This window comes from Eleutherodactylus coqui, chromosome 13 (genome assembly GCF_035609145.1).
Source record: "Eleutherodactylus coqui strain aEleCoq1 chromosome 13, aEleCoq1.hap1, whole genome shotgun sequence".
Taxonomy (NCBI): Eukaryota; Metazoa; Chordata; class Amphibia; order Anura; family Eleutherodactylidae; genus Eleutherodactylus; species Eleutherodactylus coqui.
In genome coordinates this window covers 20293638-20314102 of record NC_089849.1, presented here as the reverse complement: position 1 = coordinate 20314102, position 20465 = coordinate 20293638, and the positions used below count along the sequence as shown (strand labels likewise).

At 43.0% G+C, this 20465-nt stretch overlaps 1 protein-coding gene across 3 annotated transcripts in view; it reads right to left on the bottom strand.

Annotated features, from left to right (window-relative positions):
- Positions 1-20465, bottom strand: part of LOC136587903 (chloride channel CLIC-like protein 1) — a 116290-nt gene that overhangs the window by 13460 nt on the left and 82365 nt on the right. Inside the window, exon 3 of one of the 3 annotated variants that reach the window (XM_066586717.1) lies at positions 200-346. The exons of the other annotated variants lie outside the window; for them this stretch is intronic. Coding sequence (XP_066442814.1) covers positions 293-346 — 54 coding nt within the window. The 3' untranslated portion in view covers positions 200-292. Of the gene's footprint in view, positions 1-199; positions 347-20465 lie in introns of those variants that run through there. 3 annotated transcript variants of the gene reach the window in all.

Below are 20465 nucleotides of genomic sequence, written 5' to 3'. Positions count from 1 at the left end.
GGGAGTGGGCAGTCGGTGAGTCGGCAAATGACTGGAGCGAGGCCAACTTTTTGTTAAAAACTTTTAGAACAACCGGTGCACTTGATACAACGATTTCAGTTTTCAGTCAACAGCAGCAGCTTACACTGCGCCTCTGTTACCAGCTCCTCGGCTAGGTTTTTAGCCCAAACTCACAGCGCACTCCACACTGGCCCACTTTTTTCTCAGGACTACACATTGTGCTAGTTGCTTCAGTTTTTTCCCAGCTTCGTCACACACAACGCTTACCTTTACGGTCTCTCAGTCTGCCCGTTCAATGGTCACACCCGCTGTTCCCATGAGGTTGCACCACTACCACCAAAACCATCTTAAAAGGAATACAACATAGCAAAGTTTAATAAACAGCTGTTAGCATGGCTAACCCCCTTACATAAACATGGCTACCAACAGGATGACGAGCAAGACTTTTTTCATTAGTCACTTTGTTTCAGCTAACTCAAAATATATTCACAGGTTGATGTATTATTGTCTGGTGTAAATAGGCAATTGCTCCTCAATGACTAGCCCAGTGTTTTGTCTCTATGAACTTTAACAATCTCTCTGTGTAAAAAGCACACTAACAACTCACTATAGTGACTATTTCAAGTGACTATTTGGACAATAGTTGTCCCATGTAAAGCCACCATAATTCTACTCCAGGAAAAAAAATATTGGGTAGCAAGGTTAGGGGTAGGAAGGCTAATTGGATTGGCTACGTTGGTGATGTAGTTGATCAGTAGGCAACATGTGGTCCCATCTCGTTTGAGCGTAGTTGATCTATCCTTTTGTTTTCAAGGGACCAATGACCCAGACCACCTCTTCCAGGCTATGTAAGAAATAATTCGCAGAGAACAACAGAGAAGGCTTCATCGGACTTCTCAACCTCCATGGTTATTTAACCTAAATGCAATAAAGATGGTTTTGAATGAGCTGAACTGCAGGGTGGAAAGAAAGCTGCCAATAGATGCTGAAGAAACATGCGAAGGTTCTTAAGATGGTTAGAAAAGCATCTCAGATAGTTTTCTCATGGCAACTGGTTGAAAGAACAGTAAGCCTTAATTCCACCTATTTTATTGCATTGTATAGTTCCGACGACTCTTCCATTATCCTAAGATGAGTTGGCAGGTCACCCTTATGGAAATTTTCCTAAAACTTCTCCACAGAATTTATATGGCACCAGTCAGAATACATGCAATTTTCTCCAATGTACCAGATGAGCGCTTAAGAGGAAGCCAGGATCTTCATATATGGTGGATCGACTGTTAGGTAGGTTGGAGTGAGGAGGGCTAATCGGAAGCAAACCCATGTTGTTCCCAATATCAATTTTTGGAAAGGAATTGTCGTCTCGAAGGGCTATACTGGCGACATGGTTAATAGTTTGCTTGTTCATTGATCGGTACCCAGTTGACATAAGGCATTCTAATGTTGCTCCTACATGATCAATGGCCCATGTAAAAGGGCCTTTACCCAGACATTGGTACCTGAGTTTAACAGTGTTACGAGCCTGACCCAAGCCAGTATGCTGGTTGGACCACCATAAATCTAAAAAGGACCTTTTGTAATTAGACAACTCCTTTTATCTTTAGTTCTTATGTGTCTTAAGCGCAGTCTTAGTTCCTTTAGGAGTCAAATATTGGAAAAATCCAAGACAAACTACTTGCTAGGAATCGTTTGCATGTAATAACTGTAGTAGTTAGGGAGTCAAGCATGACCCAGTTGCTTGGCCAAAGCCAGCCTGGCATTGTGCTGACATCAGAGAATGGGAAACACAGATAGCCAGCCATAAAGACAAAGTAATTTCCTCTCATGATCAATAAATATGTACCAATTAGTCCAAAAATCCCAACAAACACTCCCTTTCTTTATGGGTTTTTATTTACAAAGCGCCAGTAGTTAATGTGACTTATAGAACAATACTAAAAAGTGAAACTTTTGCCTAATGAGTCTCTGGGGGAGAGTAATTAGCTGGTGATACTGGAAATGTGGATTCCACACCAGCTGCAGCATGAACCAAGACAATGGCGAAGGCGAAATATTCCCAATGGAAAATTTAAAGCATTGTTTCCAAAGTAACTAATTCGGAGAGATGGAGGAATAGGAGATGAAATACGGAGCAGATGTTTGTCACCAGCTTCTAACAAACGAGACAAAAGGGGAAGCTAATTGAATCCACAAAGTTCTGGGGACAAAAAAAAAAAAAAAAAAAGATAAAAACGAATTCGACATTTTTTCCTCTGCCGTGCATAACAAATTAGTTGCTTTTAAATTCTTCATTTGCTTTGGTTTAATGGATTCACTTTACCAAACACAGTTATCCTGCTGTGGCAACCAATGGAGAAAGATGTAGCAAAGCTGAGGTGGGTTCGGAGGCCGGCCACCAAAGTATCAACGGGGCAATGCCAAGATATACAACCACCTCCAAAGTGTGAGGCCTGGGTGAACGCGGCAACAGGAAGTACGAGCAGGGGGATTGGTTTCTCCAAAGCTTTATTGATTAGCTCCCAAGTTACAATAGATGCTGGAAGTAGTCCCTGTTCACGACTACACACTGGTGAGTATATCGCAACATGTTGGCCGAAACGGCCTGCAACACATTGTGTTCGCGATGTTTCCTCCATTGTATGCGGATTATTGGCGTCCACTTTCTGCTTTAAATCTCCCCACAGATAAAATAAAAATGGCATGTGAACAAGTCTGGGAAACATGGTTGCCATAACCTCCTGCTCACAGTTCATAAAACCATGTCAGTGAGTCGCGGGAGGTGTGGCATGTTGCCCCATCTTGTTGGAAGAGCAGTACATTCTTTCTTCTGGTGTTAGTTGGTCATAAAACTGTTCAAACATCTCCAGATAAACTGCAATATTCACAGTTGATTCAAAGAAAACTGGGCCCACTGCTTGTGTTCTTAACAGAGAGTACCAAGCGCCAATTTTCTGATCGTGCCGTGGTGTTTCGTGAGTCAGTTGGGGATTTTCAGTACACCACTACCTCATATTCTGTGAATTCACGCGACCTGATAAATGAAACCATACTTCATCCATCACAAAGTACAGCAATGGGTCCAAACGTTAACAATCATAGTCAGCAGCCACGTACAGTCATTTATGCGTTTAGCTTTATCGCGCTCTTTCAGCTCCGGCACATTATTCGGTATGATTCAGGTTCAGAGAGCTCAGCACTCGCTGACGCGTCGTTCCTGGTACACCAAACTGCTGAGACAGTCTCCGTGTTGATTTTCGAGGGCTATCTGAAATCCACTGCTGAATGTCATGGACGACTTTGTATGTTCGGAATGACATGGGACTTGGTTTCTTCATGCTGGCAACAGACTTAGTTTGGTGGGCTGATAACTTGGCGAGATAGGGTGTAAGGGGCTACGGCCTTCTCCAAAGAGTGTGGTGCCAGGATCAGACGTAGGTTACTCTACCATGGCTCACCCTGTATGATGTTCCTATGCCATAATAAGGAATATCTACAGGGGTTGTGCTCTTAGCACAACTTCTTTAAATTAAATGGGTAAATAGAAGTACCCAGATTGACTACCAATACTGGAGTTCTGTAGTATGGGTGACCTAAGCACCATCTATAAATGTATAAAATGTCAGTACATAGATCTATCTAATGATCTATTTAGACTGTAACTATAACAAAGGAGTAACCTCTACATCCTTAGGAAAGAAGGTTTCATCATCATCATAGAAAGGGCTATTTACAGTAAGAGCAATGAGACTATGGAACTCTCTGCCTGAGGAAGTAGAAATGGTTATTTTGTTGGAAAGTAGACTATGTGGCCACTATGGTACCTATGGAGATTGGAATGAACAGCCATGGTTGCACCCAACCCCTTTGCAGCTAGGAGACGAGATGAAGAGCAGTGCTCCCTTCTGCAGAGACAATTGGGCAAATTTGCCCAATGGGTCATGGAAGCAGGGAAGTAAACACTATGCGCTTCTGTCCTGGGTGGCAACATTTGCAATCATATTGTGGGAGGGCATTTTGATGTCCGCTATGGTGCCACCTCTTTTCTATGTATGCTACTGCCAGCAACATAGCGATTACCTAAATCCAATCCTACTATGGTTTGGTGTTCTTGGCCATGTCATAGTTTCAATCGAGATGCATACAATACTGTAATTGAGACCCCCCACTATATATAAATAAGAATCACACATATAAGGATGATATGTTTTAATCCACAGCATGGTCTGACCCATCTAACTCCATTATCCATGTCTTCACAGTGGAAGGAACAGCCGTTCACATCAGTTATGTATTCATATGGTGCCGAAAGCTGATGAGTAGCCCCCAGGGGGTTTGTAAGATGTAATTAAGAACGTATGTACGATCTAGAAGAATCCCATGCAAACTAATTAACCACCAGAATAAAATAAAGGGGAGGTTGAGGGAAAAGGCAGACAAAAGGAACTCTACCCCCCGCGCGCGATTATGTTTTATCGAAGATGCTATGGACTTCATCAAACATATTTTATGAATAAAAGAATAGGACCGCAAACCAAATAATAGAAAGGCGTCTTAGAGGAATTTTTCCATTGTAGGCTTATGACTTAGCCACAGGATACGCCTATATAGAGGTCTGCTGGGCGGTTCCACCTTTGGGACCTGTCCCCTATTTTGAGTTGGGCCCCCACCGCCTCCGCCCACCATGAATACGGTGGCTTGGTTAATGGAAATACCACTGGGCTATGCCTAGTTACCCGTTTGCATCACACAGGGTGTTTGTTTTGCTCAAAGTGTTTCTTTAAAACCAAAGATAAGCCTCTGGGCTTCAATAATATAGTTTTGGGAACTAGGAGCTTCTACCAAAAATCTCAAGTACAATTTGGATTTTGCAGAAAGAGGAGACATCTCTATTTACTTCTGCATCAGGTGGCAATGTTCTTCCACTCGGATGACTTAAAGTAAAAGCATTAACATTAATTGCAAAAGCAGACAACTTCTTGGTTTATTCAACCCTCCTGCAACTTTTTCTAAATATTTAGAGCACATATTTTGTTACTTTGCATAAAATTGTCACTACACAACCCTGTTAGGTTCAGATTTGACCAGACTAGGACGCAAATTAATTTTCTTGATAAAACTGAAAATACCGTATATACTCTAGTATTAGCTGACCCAAATATAAGCCGAGGCACCTAGTTTTACCACAAAGAACTGGGAAAATTAGGTGCCTCGAGTATAAGCCTAGGAAAATGCATGGTCTGTGCACCGTTGCTTTCAATGGGCTGTGGCTGCTGCCGGCGCTCCTATTGAAAGCAATGGGCTGCTGGCAACCGCTGCAGTGATTTTCAGGGGAAGGGCTTTAAATATAAGTCCTTCCCTGAAAATCATCCTTCGCATGTGTAAAAAATAAAAAACATATATATTATATTATATATATATATATATATATATATATATATATATATATATATATATATATACATATACATACACACACGCATATACACTCACCTCTCCGCCGCTGCCGGGGCACAGGCACGTCCAGCCGCTTGGGTCCTGTCACTGCAATGAAGTTCTTTCAGCAGCCAGGGGTTTAAAATCCTCGCCTGCTGAGAGGGCTGCATCTGATTGGCTAAGTACTCATTGAATGACAGATGAGCGCTGCCTGTAATTGGTCACAGCGCTCAGCCAATCACAGGCAGAGCTCGGCCATGTATTGAATTCATTAAATGGCAGAGTGCTGCCTGCGATTGGCTGAGCGCTCAGCCAATCAGACGCAGCCCTTCCAGCAGGCCCCAATGAAAGCAATGGGAGAAACTCGCGACTCAAGTATAAGCCGAGGGGTGGCTTTTTTAGCATAAAAAGTGTGCTGAAAAAGTCGCTTTATACTCGAGTATATACGGTCATACATATTTCAGTGTTAGGAAAATCCTTCTTAAAGGGAATGTCCACGATTAGAAACGCATGGCTGCTTTCTTTCAAAAACAGCGCCATACTTGTCCATGGGTTGTGTCTGGTATTGCATTTCAACGCCATGTAAGTGAATGGGGCTTTGACGCAATACCACACACAACCCACGGACAGGAGAGGGGCTGTTTTAGGAAGAAAGCAGCCATATTTTCTAATCCTGGAGAATCCTTTTCAGTAGAAGAGGGGATTATACAATAGGACTATAGAAAGTATAACGTCCCTCCATCTGTGTGTGCCATCCTGATATGTTTTATGTAGCACATTTAGATAATTAGCCACACTGGCAACGAGCCTCATCTGTCCTGCACATTGAGCACAGCGATTGTTTTGCAGTTGTCATTTTGTTTTATTGTTTTCTTTATTTTTTTTATATTAGATTTTTTTTTTGTTTTTGCCCAAATCTCTTTCTTTTTGCTTTTCGACTTGTGCACATGTCTAGCAGAGACAGCACTTGGCACAGACCGTGCAGCGGGCAGTCAGTCGGACAGGGTGTATCTGCAGGTTATTAGCTCCACATATCTGGATTTCCTTTATAATGGACGATGATTGATCAACTTTGATCTGAACATCAAGCAGTGAGAGAGATGAGAAGTCACATGGAATGAACAAGATGAGAAGGTAATGATTTAATCCCGATCATTTATCCCGTTACTGAAGCAGAAGATTCTTTAATCTCCACTACATTTCGATGTGATCAGTTTTTGTTCCTTTAGTATTATAGCTGGCTTGTGGCGGTCGAGGAGCGGCCATACAGATCGCGCACAGCGGCCCAGGAGCTTCACGTTTATATAGGGGTGACACATTAAAGAAGATAAAGAACAGGCAAGGATGATCTAGAAGGTGGCAGAAGAGTTACGGAGGAATCAGAAGATGTAAATACAATAGCCAGCTCTGGAAATTACCTGGACTTATGGATTACTTTGCTTCTGTAGTAAATCACTGGTTAGCAGTTGCGTCCCGGTTCATGTAACTGAGGGGGCTCCATAAGACACCAGTATTATAAATGACACATGGTAAGCTGGGACGCTGTTACTTATTTTGCACTGGAGTACAGGAGAATTACGTAACAGCCCTGATTCTAAAGATCCTAAAGGGTATTGCCAGTGCTGCGGTTGCCAGTCACCCAGCCGGAGCCAAGCGTGGTTTCCGTAGCTCTCATTCACTTCAATAACAGCTACAGAAACCAGACTAGGCTGAAGCATTCAGCTGTTTCTGGCCCTCGGTAAAAATGAGTTTGACACCCCTGACCTAGAAGGTGAGCGAGGAGACTTATAAGGGCATTCATGCTCCTCAGGGTAACATGCAAATAAGGGAGATGGAACAATACCTCTGCAGTGCCACCTATTGGAAGGCAGCATTCCTGCAAGTCAATGCTAGACTCTTTATACAAGCCTTGTAATAATGACTGGGAATTGAAAGCCAAGTCCCAGTGATTGTTATAAGGCTTGTATAAAGGGTCCAACATTGACTTGCAGGAATTCTGCCTTCCAATAGGTGGTGCTGCAGAGGTATTGTTTCAACTCCCTTATTTGGAATTTTGGCACAGAGCACCAGGTTTACCCATCTTCGCCATGAAAAGCAGAATTAGGAATACCCCCTTAAAATTTATCTCAGAAGAAAAATCACCAGGGACATACACTGAATGGCCCCTTTATTAGAGCCCCTGGCCCTTTCATCAATTGGATCTTCCCTGTATGGAGATTCTCCCTGTGACCCCGGAGTGCAGCATAAAACCACGTGACAAGTTTTCCATGGATCAGTTTCTGTGTGAATCCACATTAGATGGGAAAATCCAGCGATCTGAGTGATTCCAACGAGGCCGGGTCATCGGGGCTAGACTAGCCAAAGTCAGGATTTCACTGCCAACCACGTGGGGTTTTCTCATGTAACAGTGTATACAAAGAATGGTGTAATCGAGGAAACGATCCAGCGAAAGGGGAGCTTATGAACGGAAACAACTCTTCACCGAAAGGGGTTAGAGGAGGATGTCAAGAATCGTTCTGATGAACAGGCACTTCACAGTCAAGCAAATTGCAGCTGAATACACCACTGGTGCTCCGACTAACGTTTCTGAACGCACAACTCGCTGTTTTTTAACACTGATGGACTATAACAGCAGATGACCAGCTCCAGCACCATTGTGTCTAAGAGAAACCGAAAGACGAGACCCCAACGGAAAAAACAGCACAAAAAAAATGTATCATTGAGCAGTGGAAAAACATCACTTGGTCAGATTTCTGTTGCACCGTGCTGATGGGAAGTCATAATTTGGCCCGAGCAGCATGAACCGATGACCCCTTCCTGTCAGAACACGTCAGCACTTCTATCTAATCTGCATCAACTACAAGAAGCTTCCTGTCCGCAGGGGCCAATATTCCCGCAGAACGATTTTAAAACCCGGTGGAATCGATGCCACAATAAATTGTGGCAGTTCTGAACGCCAAAGGAGGTCCATCGTATTAAGATGGGGGTCTTTAATGAAGTAGTCATTTAGCGTATATACTACAAAGCGGAACTCTATGCACTAATCAGTGAGAACTCCCTGTGACCTCTAGTGACTCAGAAGCATAACTTGATGCTCCTTGATCTCAATGCAAAGTCTGTAAGAAGGCCCTCACCAACCATGTACATTACTGGTGTCTTATGTGGCCGAGGGGCTTTGGCTCCGTCCAGGCCTCAGGTATGACTGCTATCTCTGCATCTCCTGTCTGTGGAAACACTTGAGTTAAGTTCAAAGTGGAGTTGTAATACCAGAGATGTAGATTTATTTGTGCAACCAAATCTTCTTATCTGAAATCTCCGACTCTTGGCACTCCCTACCATGAGTGTTTGCTGTGTTTGGGGCGTTTATGACACAATAGATATGAGTTTCCAACTGCTGATTAACACCCTCCCTGTTTTCGCTGATTTGCTGTGATATTGACACCCAGGGCTCAGGCTTTTCTCACAGTCATTCTCCATGTGTTTGTTTTATTGAGGCTTAATGAGTGCTGCAGCTCAATCCAGAAGCCTGGCTGTTCCAGGAAAGCTAGTAACAAGGATCCAAGTCGGCTTCACGGGAACGCATCTCACCGTGAACTTCTAAACTCAAGATGGTAAAGGATGAAAAGAAGACGATAGAGCACCAATTAGGGAATTCTTCCGGTTAACATTCAGTATCATGTATTGTATAAAGACGTAGCTAGACATTCCTTCACAGGGGCCAAGACCAAACGACCATCTAATATATATTGGGGCCTCTTGACTCTCCACCAAAAGCAAAAGTCATTGGGACATAAGGATTTCACCAGTTGCTCTTAGGGAAGATAAGCCACTGACAAAGCAGTCCAGCCATTGCCTTATATACCTTTACAAGGGAAGACTATCGGGCACTTAAGCGCCCGACAACTGTCCCAATTATCGCTCCTATGCTTTAAGGCCCATTTAGACTGGACGAATGTCGGGCAAACGATGCCCGACACTCGTCCCCGGACATACTCGCTTTCGTGCTGTTGTATAGGAGCTAGTATCGCTGGCTTACAGCGGGGATATGCTGCATAAACGATGGACGATGAGCTGATTGCTCAGTGTAAATAGCAGCTGTTCAGTACTGTACAGCTGCTATGTCAAGTCAATGGAGAGGGGCGTGGGAAAGCAAGGAGAGAAATCTCCTGCAGCCTCCTTGCCCCCCTGCTGGCCGCTCTGTCAGCGAGCCAACAATACTAGCTCCCATGCAGGAGCACGAGAGCGGGTGTATGCGGGAACGAGTGTCAGGCATCATTTCCCAGACATTCATCCCATCTAAATGGACCTTTAAACAGGAGCAATAGTCATTCAATGAATGGAGGTGGAGCAGTGCATGATCGGTTCTGGCCCGCCTGCCTTCATTTACAGTAAGCAGAAGTCGCTTTGAGCGGCTCCTGTTTACACCCGATAGTCGCTTGTTAGTTCTGCACAAACAAACCTGAGTCTGTCTCTACTCTTGTACCCTAAATGGTAAGCTACTGATAGACATAACGGTGCCCACTTTACTGAAATCTATGGGAGATTTAATTGTTTCTGTTTACACTGGCAGTAATGGGGGATTTATGGGCTTCCAGTAAAAATCCATGTGGATCTAAGCAATACAACTTATTTCCAGGTAGAACAAGGCTGCAACAATGACCAACTTACTGCATATGATGCTCACTGAGGGAAGGTATGTATATCACAGACTGATCTGTTCACTCAATCGGTAAACTGTGTTTTAGCAAACATTTGCTACCAATGTGTTTGTTTTTCCTGACAGTGTAAAATGGATAATGCAAGCACCTAAACAAGACATCTGAGGACAGGGGGTGCAATTCTCCTATACCACACATATACATCAGCCGTCATAAAAATACTAAAGGTTTTTCTGTGTGGTACTCTCACCTTAGCTTATTGAAGGGGCTCTGATGAGCCCCTGTTGCAGTTTCTCTAGGCATAGCGCCATACAGTTTCTTAGCACATATTTTGATCAAAACATGCGGGCCCAAATGGTCTGATCAAAATATGCACTAAAAAGCTTGCATTTTTATGCAGTTAGTAAAAAATAAAAAAATTGTACCATTTTATTCTGGTATTAAATAATAGTTTTTATTACTGTAATTGTGGCAGCCATTGCTTACATGCACCTTTACATTTAATTTGTTGGAAGTGCTGATATTTATTTTTCGTATGCATTGTATTGGTGAGGGAAGGGATGCCCTCACGTTTGTCTTGCACTCCAACCCATCTGTCTCAGGCAGCTTAATGAAAGTATATAGCCAAGTATCCCGCTTTCCCTGAGCTCATTTGAGGTCTTTGGCCCAAAAAGAGCTAGGTATCCATTCAAAGAGCCAGACTCAGCCGGTGGTGACCATGAGCATAGGTGGGAGCTTCTCAAGGGTAGAATTGATTAGAAAGGACCCCCAATTATAATATCCACCTGAGGATAGCAGACGCCCTCCCCTGTGAATATGGGAAGGGGTTATAGTGCCAATAAAGAACCTTTTTGTCCCCTTTACATGAACCTAGTCATACTCGCACTACCCATTTCCTGAGTCAGATTCCTGCTTTTTACCATCTTTTGTTTTGTTCCAATTGACTCATATTATCAAAGCTTTCTCAGAGTTTGTCATCAACTTTCATGAAACAAACTATGCATGGGATTAGGGCTGATCACACCCTTTGGCGAGTTGTAGACATTCTTATTTCACAAGCTCATTAACACTACCTGTTGGATGCAGATTACTGTATGGAAATGAGAATGCCATGTATTAGGGTGGTTTTCCTGGAAGTTAGGTACAAATTGTCCTATGACAAGGATAGGTGTCATTTCAATGACTGATTTTGTGATGGGTCCTATTAGATCTTAAAAGGGGTTATTCAGAGACCCAAAATCTTTACCAAGACCTGCAGGGCTGAAACTGCTGAAAGTTCATTTTAATAACTGAGCCCCCTTCTCTCCTATGGCCAGTGCAGGGACACAGAAGGCTTAGTTATTAACAGGAGCTGAACAACCCGCCCCAATAACGAAGCCCGTCTCCTTCTCGGTCCCTGCATTGGCCATGGCAGAGAAAGGGGGTGGCTTAGTTAGTAGGGTGAACCAAAACAGCCAGCCCCTGTGAGGATGTGGTGGGAACAGGGGGGGTCCATACCATGTGATCCAGTGTCAGAACTGGGCTGAAAGCGAAGGTTCCAAAACTTCAGGTCCGGGTAAGGTTGGGACATCGGCACGAAAATATCGATAGTCAATAGTATCGACTATCGCTGAACAAACTATCGATTATTGTAAAATATCGGTGGAAAACTATCGATATTTCGACTTTTTAAAATGCTGTATAAAAATTAAACAGGTCGAGGGGTTAATAAAGCAACAATCACAAAAAAATGATAGTTTTCTTAAAACTTTAAACTGTTGAATTTATTATTAACTTCTGACTATTAATAACAAAAATATATTAAAGTTACAGATGAAACATAGAATTAATATTAGGTTTATGAAAAGAAATGTTTTATCATTGGCCCCAATAATCGTTATCTAATGAGCCAAGGAATATTAATTAGCTCGCATGCTCTCCCTTCACAATGCTCCTTCCAGCAGACAGCATTTCACCAGCTTCTGAAACCATTGTTTCTGCAGGAACCGAAGTAGCGACTACAGAAAGATATTGTCTACCAAGCTGGTACAAATTGGAGCAGGGTTGGCATATTCCCCTCCATATTTTAAAAGGATTGTCTTGTAAACGAGCTAAGGGGGAGGGGGGGGGGGCATTTATAAGTTCAAATAAAGTCCTGGTTTTGTTTCATCTAACGTTCTTTGTTTTTTTTGAGGTTCCAGGTCTCCTCTACAACCTTCTGATGAGAGCTCCAAGAAAACTCAGCATTTCAAGATGCCGCTGAGGGACCAACGGTCTCCATGGCAACTCGTAAACAATGCAGGGCCTGGTAACGAGAACGCAGTGCCCCGAACACAATTGTAATTGCGTTAGATGGGTCTCCTATCTTTTCTATGGGCACGGCATTCGCGTTAGACGCTGAACGCACAACATGTCGTGTCTCCTTTTCTGGACGCGACTTTCATGCATTCAGCGCAGCCCTCCATCTGCATGTGGAAATGCTTTCATTTAGAAGGCATTTCCCACCGCCATCGCGTTAGACGTAAGCGTTCAGAGCCCGTGTCTAACGCAATGAACAAACGCATATGGAGGAGGGGCCGAAGACCCGGAGCAAACCTTATTGGTGACAAAGAGTCACCTCACACTTTCCAAAAGTTTCTAGAACTTGTTTATAAGTTCATTAGTGCTTCGATCAAAACTGCATCCTGACCAACACAAAGGAAAGGGCGGAATGTAAAGAAAGAAAGTATGGTCACCTGACCACAAGACACTGTTCTTTACAAAAATCAATATAATATCGCCTTAAACTATCGATGTTACTGATATATCGGACATAACAATATTGATGAAAAGTATCGCCAAAGCATTAGTGATATATCGATATTCCGATATATCGTTTTCGATGTCCCAACCCTACGTCCGGGAAGGATTTAAATAATTGCCACATTTTTGTAATATAAGAAGTGACTCATGTTTAGATAACAGAAAAAATTCCAGTCTTCCCTGGTGGGCTAGAGGTGCTTTTCCTACAGAAATCAGCTTAGTACAGGAGCACGCTAGCCATGCAAACAGCTGATCAGAGGGGGGGGGGGGGGAATTGACCCTGGTAAAGGACTCCCACCAAGCTACTATTGATAACGTATCCGGGAGGATAGGCTGTCAGTAGTCTACAACAGGACAACGCCTTTAATGCTTGCGTCCCTGTTGGTCTAATATATCAGAAGGGTTAAAGCCCGCTTCCTCAGTCTTCTATAGAAATGGAAGGGTTAATTTCTGGTGTCACTCAACAACCGAGTTTCTAGCAATGTGCTTTGCTGCATCCCGAAGCATTCAGCTTTCCCTTCCTGCAAGGCAGTGATCATTAGGATCAGAGCTCCGCGAGAACAGAAAGCCTTCTGGCTGTGAACAGCTGCACACTTAGTTCTCCGCAATCAATAAAGAAACAACAGGGGGGTCTGGCAGCGCTAAGCCCACCTCACCCCAGACTATTAGAGGCACATTACACCAGCCCACCCTGCCCCTATTTTTGTTCTGAATGTCACACCATCATATCTTAGAATAGAGTACCGATGTCCTATTCCTTTAACTTTGGGAGCGGTTGTCACATATGTTCATAGTCCCATAAGTCTTATGGATTGTCTTGGGGACATAAGGAAAGGGATTGCTGTAATGAGTCGACTATTTTTAAAAAGGGGGGTAGACGAATACAAAAAAGTCAACACTTTCAACAAACAAATGTGAAGGTGCAAGCAAGCCATGGCTGCAACCAATACAGCGACAGAAGCACCCGCTTCAGCGCTCATACCCATTTAATATGTGGATAACATTGCACAAGAGTTGTGTATACTAACCATGTGAACGTGCAAGGTGCAAATTTTGATCAAAACATGTGGACCTATCCAATAAGGTTCACCTGGATGTGGCGGTTGGGCCCACATTTTGATCCACCCATCTGTCCCAGATATCCTACTTTCCCCAAATCCGTTTGGAGGACTTTTGGCTCAAAGAGAGGTATCTTTTAGAGTTAGGAACCTGTCTAATAAGGTTCGCCTTGACATGGTGGATACGCCCAAATGCTTTGATCTAAATATGCGCTAAGAATCCTGCATACTTACGTGGTTAGTATAAACAATTGAACAATTTTATTAAGATATCAAATGTGTCTGAGTGCTGAAGCGTCTATTACTGGGAAATGAACGGGGCGATCTAAACATACCTTCAATGAAACAGTCTTCCCATATGGACCTAGATAAGCTGGGGGCTTGGGTAGAAAAATGGCAAATGAAGTTCAATATTGATAAATGTAAGGTTATGCACATGGGCAGCAAGAATGGATGTCACCAATATACACTAAATGGGGCACTGCTAGGGAAAAGGGAGATGGGAAAAGATCTGGGGGTACCAGTGGACTGTAGACTAAACTGGAGTAACCAATGCCAGTCAGCTGCTGCAAAGGCAAATAAAGTCTTGGGGTGCATTAAAAGAAGTATAGGGGCGAAGGACGAGAACATTATCCTTTCATTATATAAGGCACTTGTCAGGCCTCACATGGAATACTGCGTACAATTCTGGACACCGATGCTCAGGAAAGATGTAGCAATGCTTGAGGAGGTCCAAAGAAGGGCAACTAAACTAATACATGGAATGAAGAAACTGGGATACCCAGAGAGGCTATCAAAATTGGGATTGTTATACGGTTCAGGGGTGATCAAATAACTATGTATAAATACATGAGGGGACAATACAAGAATCTCTGCCATGATCTGTTTACACCCAGGACCACGACGGTAACAAGAGGGCATCTGCTACGTTTAGAGGAAAGCAGGTTTCATCACCAACACAGAAGGGGGTTCTTTACTGTAAGAGCAGTGAGACTGTGGAACTCTCTGCCTGAGGATGGGGAAATGGCAAAATCCATAGAGGAGTTTAAGAGGGGACTAGATGGCTTTCTAGAGCGCTATGATATTACAGGATATAGACATTAAATAACCAAAAGGGTTGTTGATCAGGGTCTTGGGGTCAAGTAGGAACTTTCAAACGTTGATCCAGGGATTATTCTGACTGCAATTATGGAGTCGGAAAGGAATTTTTCCCCCCAAAATGGGCTAAATTGGCTTCTGCCCCATTGTTTTTTTTTTCTGTTGCCTTCCTCTGGATCAACAAAGTGGGGGGGGGGGGGGGGGACAGGCTGAACTGGATGGACATTTGTCTTCTTTCAGCTACTATGTATAAAGCATCAGGATAAAAGGCTAACTGGCTGTAAGGCAATGCCTTTGGTAATTTACATGGCCCGTTTGTCCCCACTGATACACTGGGTTTAGATTTCAGGAGAAATGTTTGTTTGTGCAGCCAGATTCCTATTGAGGTGACCGAAGAGTCAAGAATAACGAGGAGCTGTGAACTCCCGGTAGTAACAGCGATGATAAATTTACCCCACCCGTCACTTCTACCACCCACCATCAGATTTCTCTCACCATCACATATGGTTCTGCCTGGAATTCCCCAAACTCATTTTCATCGTGACACGATTCTCCAGGCTAGTTTTTATCGTTGGTGGTGAACAGATCGACGTGATTCTTCCATCAGAATGACTGTGGTCAATCAATCAGGTCAGTTAAATCATTTACGTCGTTCACACTGTAGCATTCAAGCCCTCTTCTCCTACCTAACACGTCTAAACTGCTTCTAATAGTCAAGGAATGAAGAAAAGCCCAATATCCTTAAATCGCGTTATCCGAAAAGCTGCTCTCAGGATATAAAAGTATAACTGGAGGAAACTTCGAGGCTATGGAACGGCAAAAATAGTAAGTCCCTAAGATTGTTTAAAGGGGTTGTCCAGTTCACCAAAATAGAGGGCAGTGACACGAGCGTCTCGCTCTGGAGGACCAATGATAGACAGACATCCCAATGATACTGTATGAATGGGCCATGTGTAATGCTTAAGTTCCCCTGTGGAGGTGCTGCAGAGAAACTGAACACTTACTGCCAAGTTTCACTAATTATTAGAGGCCCCAGTATGAGGACACATCAGCTAATTGTTAAGGTACCCTTCTATTAGGCATTGCCTAAACCCCATGACATCTCCTTTAGTCTCACCCTTTCTGCAAAACCCCTGAGGATGGATAACGAGGCCATGATGATTATGGTTTCTGTAAAGGGAATGTATCACCTAGATTTTTTTACTAATTAAAACCAGAGTGTGAAATAGTTCCCATTTTTATAGTCGGTTTCTATTTTTTGACTCCAGACTTTAAAAAAAAAAATTCTATTGTTTACATGGCTATGCGGGTGGCCATCTTACTTGAGCTGCCCTTAACCCCTTAAGGGCCGGGGTGTTTTGATCCTAAAGGACCAGACACTTTTTAGGGATTTTACTGCCCTATTTTTTTCTTCAGCTACCAAAATTATTTTAATAAGTGTTTTCCCCTGTGACATATAGTGCTATTTTATCATGTCTTTTTTCACTGCCTTTTTTTCAGTTTTTTTTAGCTTGATTAGGTGTAAAAAAAAATGTTAAATTTATAGTTGTCCATTTTTAAGATTAGTATATGTATGCTACAATAGAAGTATGGGAATGTGTTGTTTTTGTTTCAGACATTTTGATACATAATTTTGTTGTCTGGTCTCAGATTACAGGGCGCATACGGAGATGGGGTTGTTTTTTTTTTTTACATATATTTTTATTTTATTCTTTAATTTTTTTTTTAGTTATTTTTGTAGCCTTTTTTTAACCATCTATGACCCCTATGACATCATATAAGAACTGTGGGGGTCATTCACATTGTATTTTTTTTGTTTTTATTTCACACTTTTACACTGAAACTGTGGCAACCATAGAAGCAGCATCCATGGGAGCCCCAGTTACAGGGGTTTAAAATATTTCCCTATAGTGACAATGGTCACTGGCAGAGCTGCTGGGAGCCTGCAGCTCTGCTGTTCCAGGGGATCCCAGCAGTCACATGATCGCCGGGTTGCATAGTGGACTCTTCCATTCTTTAGTACCAACGCTGAGTGCTATGTAGCCTGGAAAGGAGAAGCTGTTAACAACCACTCCTCCTGTCTCCTCTGGTTCCTCGGCTGTATCTGACAGCTGACGACCTGACCTGATCCTGTTTAATTGCAGGTGCAGAGACGTTAATGCAGTGCCGTACTTCTGCTATCAGCTGGGATTAAAGCCAAAGATCAAACGCTGTAAATTTACAGTGCTTGGTCCTTAAGGGGTTAACTGCATTTAAAGATATGCTTTAGAGCAGCCTCATGGGCCACAGACACAATGGACAGGGATGGACCTGTTGAATTCTATGGGAGAGTGTTGTGGATATGCTCTTTGACCTATGCAGAGATCATTGAGCAGGGAGGGGGTGTAGGTGAGCTGTGTCCATCACCCATTTAGTGTGTGTTGTGGGCATGCTCTATGACCTGTGCAGGGAGGGGGAGTAGGTCAGCTGTGTCAATCACGCATTGTGAATAGTGGATCCTGTGTTATCTATATACAGATTTCACGTGTCATTGTCAAATACAATAAAGGCATCACACAATCAAAATGCAAATAATTCAAGCTCACAAGCTGTGTGATAAAGCAAAGAAAAAATTGCATAAGCAAAAACGTCATTTTATTAATACCTAAATATAGGAAACAGATGTTTAAGCTCGTTGGAGCAGGACCCTCACCCCTATTGTTTCCATCAATTGATTACTATGTAACTGTGGTTCTGTAATGTTTGTACTTTTGTCTTTCTGTATCCCCCCTGTCTATGTAAGCGCTGCGGAATATGTTGGCGCTATACAAATAAAGTTTATTATTATTATTATTATTAAAAATACTTTAAAAGTTCCCCCAATGCACAACAGTAGAGACGTTTGGGTACATACCGCAATAAGTAGCTAGTCCCGTCTATAACCAGAATAGAATGCTTCCTAAATTATATTATATATGTATATATTCCTCCACACGGGACTCGCATATAAGTGACATCTGATAATAAGGAGCCTAAAATGTGTGAAGCCATCATGTGACGCAGAGAACAAAGGGCAAGCCATAAACTAGCGAACACTGCAATAAAGAGAAACTACGTATCACTAAAAGACGACTATATGTCATTCAAGTGAAAGTAAAACATGCTGGAAGCAGGAGGAAACGAACTATACGCACAGAAGGGAGAGGGGGAACTACATGACCCCACCAGTGTCACCACACACCGCGGTCTCTTCAAGTGTTTACCTCTTGTGATTTACCCCGGAGGACGCCGGTTTGTGCGGAGAAACCTCTGATGTATTTCATGTTATTTGCCTGATCTGTATCCTCACTTTATTACATTTCTCACTCCTGACTGTTTGTTATATTTTGCACTTCGCTTTAAATATTTTTGTCCATTTATATTATCAGAAATCGCTGGAGTAAAGATTTTCTAGATTCAAAATATCTAGAATAATAGGACTGTTTAGCTTGCAGAAGAGAAGGCTGAGAGGAGACTTAATAGCCGTCTACAAATATCTGAAGGGCTGTCACAGTGCAGGGGGATCAGCCCTATTCTAATTTGTACAAGGAAAGACTAGAAGCAATGGGATGAAACTGAAAGGGAGGAGACACAGATTAGATATTAGACAGTGAGGTGATCAATGAGTGGAACAGGTTGCCACAGGAGGTGGGGAGTTCTCCTTCAATGGAGGTGTTTAAACAAAGGCTGGACAGACATCTGTCTGGGATGATTTAGTGATCCTGCACTGAGCAGGGGGTTGGACCCGATGACCCTGGAGGTCCCCTCCAACTCTACTAGTCTATGATTCTATGAATAAAATATAACTTTTATTTAAATACTTGAAAAAATCTCGTCCACATGCTGCGGAGAAGCAGTTGTGGCCAAGCCGCGCTAAAACGGAATTCAAAGCCGCGGCATGTAAATTCTATAGCCGTCTCCGCTGCGGCCTCTCGCCTCTCTATGAGGAGAGATGGCTGCAGCGGAATGCAGGTGGCGAAGTGTGAGTTTTGAAGTGCATTTCTGCAGCAGAAATCTCGCGGTATTTCCGTGCGGTCCCGCTGCGGTCCTTCCGTGAGATTTCTAAGGGGTTTCTGTCCCGTGTGAACCCAGCCTAAAAGAGCCCGTGCCCTAGGCACTGTACACATATGGCCATACAATGAACAACAGTGTTATCCGCTGGATATTTCGCGTTTCGCATTGGTAAGAGAGGTTACTCTATCCAGGCGAAGACAGGCACTGGGGCGCAACTTTGGGCACAAAAAGCCACGAAGATAAGTCGACCCATGAGATCCAAAAGGACAAACTTACCTTTCTGGATCTAGAAATCAGTAAAACAAATACACAACACTTTAAAAACTGTTCTATCCAGAAAAAGTCCAGCTAGTAATAACCTCTCACATCTGAAGCCCCTAGAGGGCGTCCCTAAGGGACAGCAACTTCATCTGAGACACAATTGTTCTACACAACTTTAAGGCGTCTTGCAAACGGGCATCAGAATTGTGCAATTTTATTGTAATGTGACAGTGCTACAAATCCTACTATAAAAGCCTGAAAATAAGCCCTAGCTGCATTAAAAAATAAAAACCAAAAAAGACATACATCACCTAAGGGGCGCTGGCGCACTTCTCCCGAAGCTCCCCGAAACTTGACTGAAGTTCTCTGATATAGCTTCCTGGTCAGGATCTTGAAAAACCCCGCCTCCAGGATGCGCCGCTCAATGAACCAATTACAGCCATCCAATCAAGTCCTCCTTTTGCAATTTCAGCTGTGACACTTCTAATAAAGGCTCGGTCTTATTCACAATACCAATGGCTAATTTTTTTGGACTCATTCTACATTGAATAGTGGTCTCCCTCAACTTGAGGGATCGGTTGATGCGCTATATACCCTAAGAATCCCGTTATATGGAAGTGGTTTTTAGAACGACAGGGACATTCAGAAACAAGTCCACCCCTCCCTCCTGTAACGATCAGAATGTGTTTTATAGACACCCAATAGCCGACCCTCTGTTCTCTGGACATAGACCGCTGATGAGACTTGGTACAGCTGAAACGCGTTAAGTCCCTTCTCAGGGTATATTTACGGTGTGCTTTCTATCTACGGGTTATTGTGCCCAGAGTCGCGCTGCTGCGCCCGTTTTCTCCACCTGGATTGTGTGCCCTCTCTCCCCTCAGGTGTTTACTGATGTGATACGGGTTGGGGATATCCAGGGGATAACACGATTATTCGTTGTATGTCCATATGTGCACAGTGCCTGCGGAACGGGGGCTTATTTTTATTTAAATACTTAAAATTTTATTTTATATAGTTACCCATTTCCTTAGCGAATCTCTTGATATTACCGCGGTTACTTATATTTAAATTGATAATTGATTAAAGCAACAATCTGATCCCTATACAGAATCTCGGCCCAGAACCAGAGGGGTGAGTTACATTA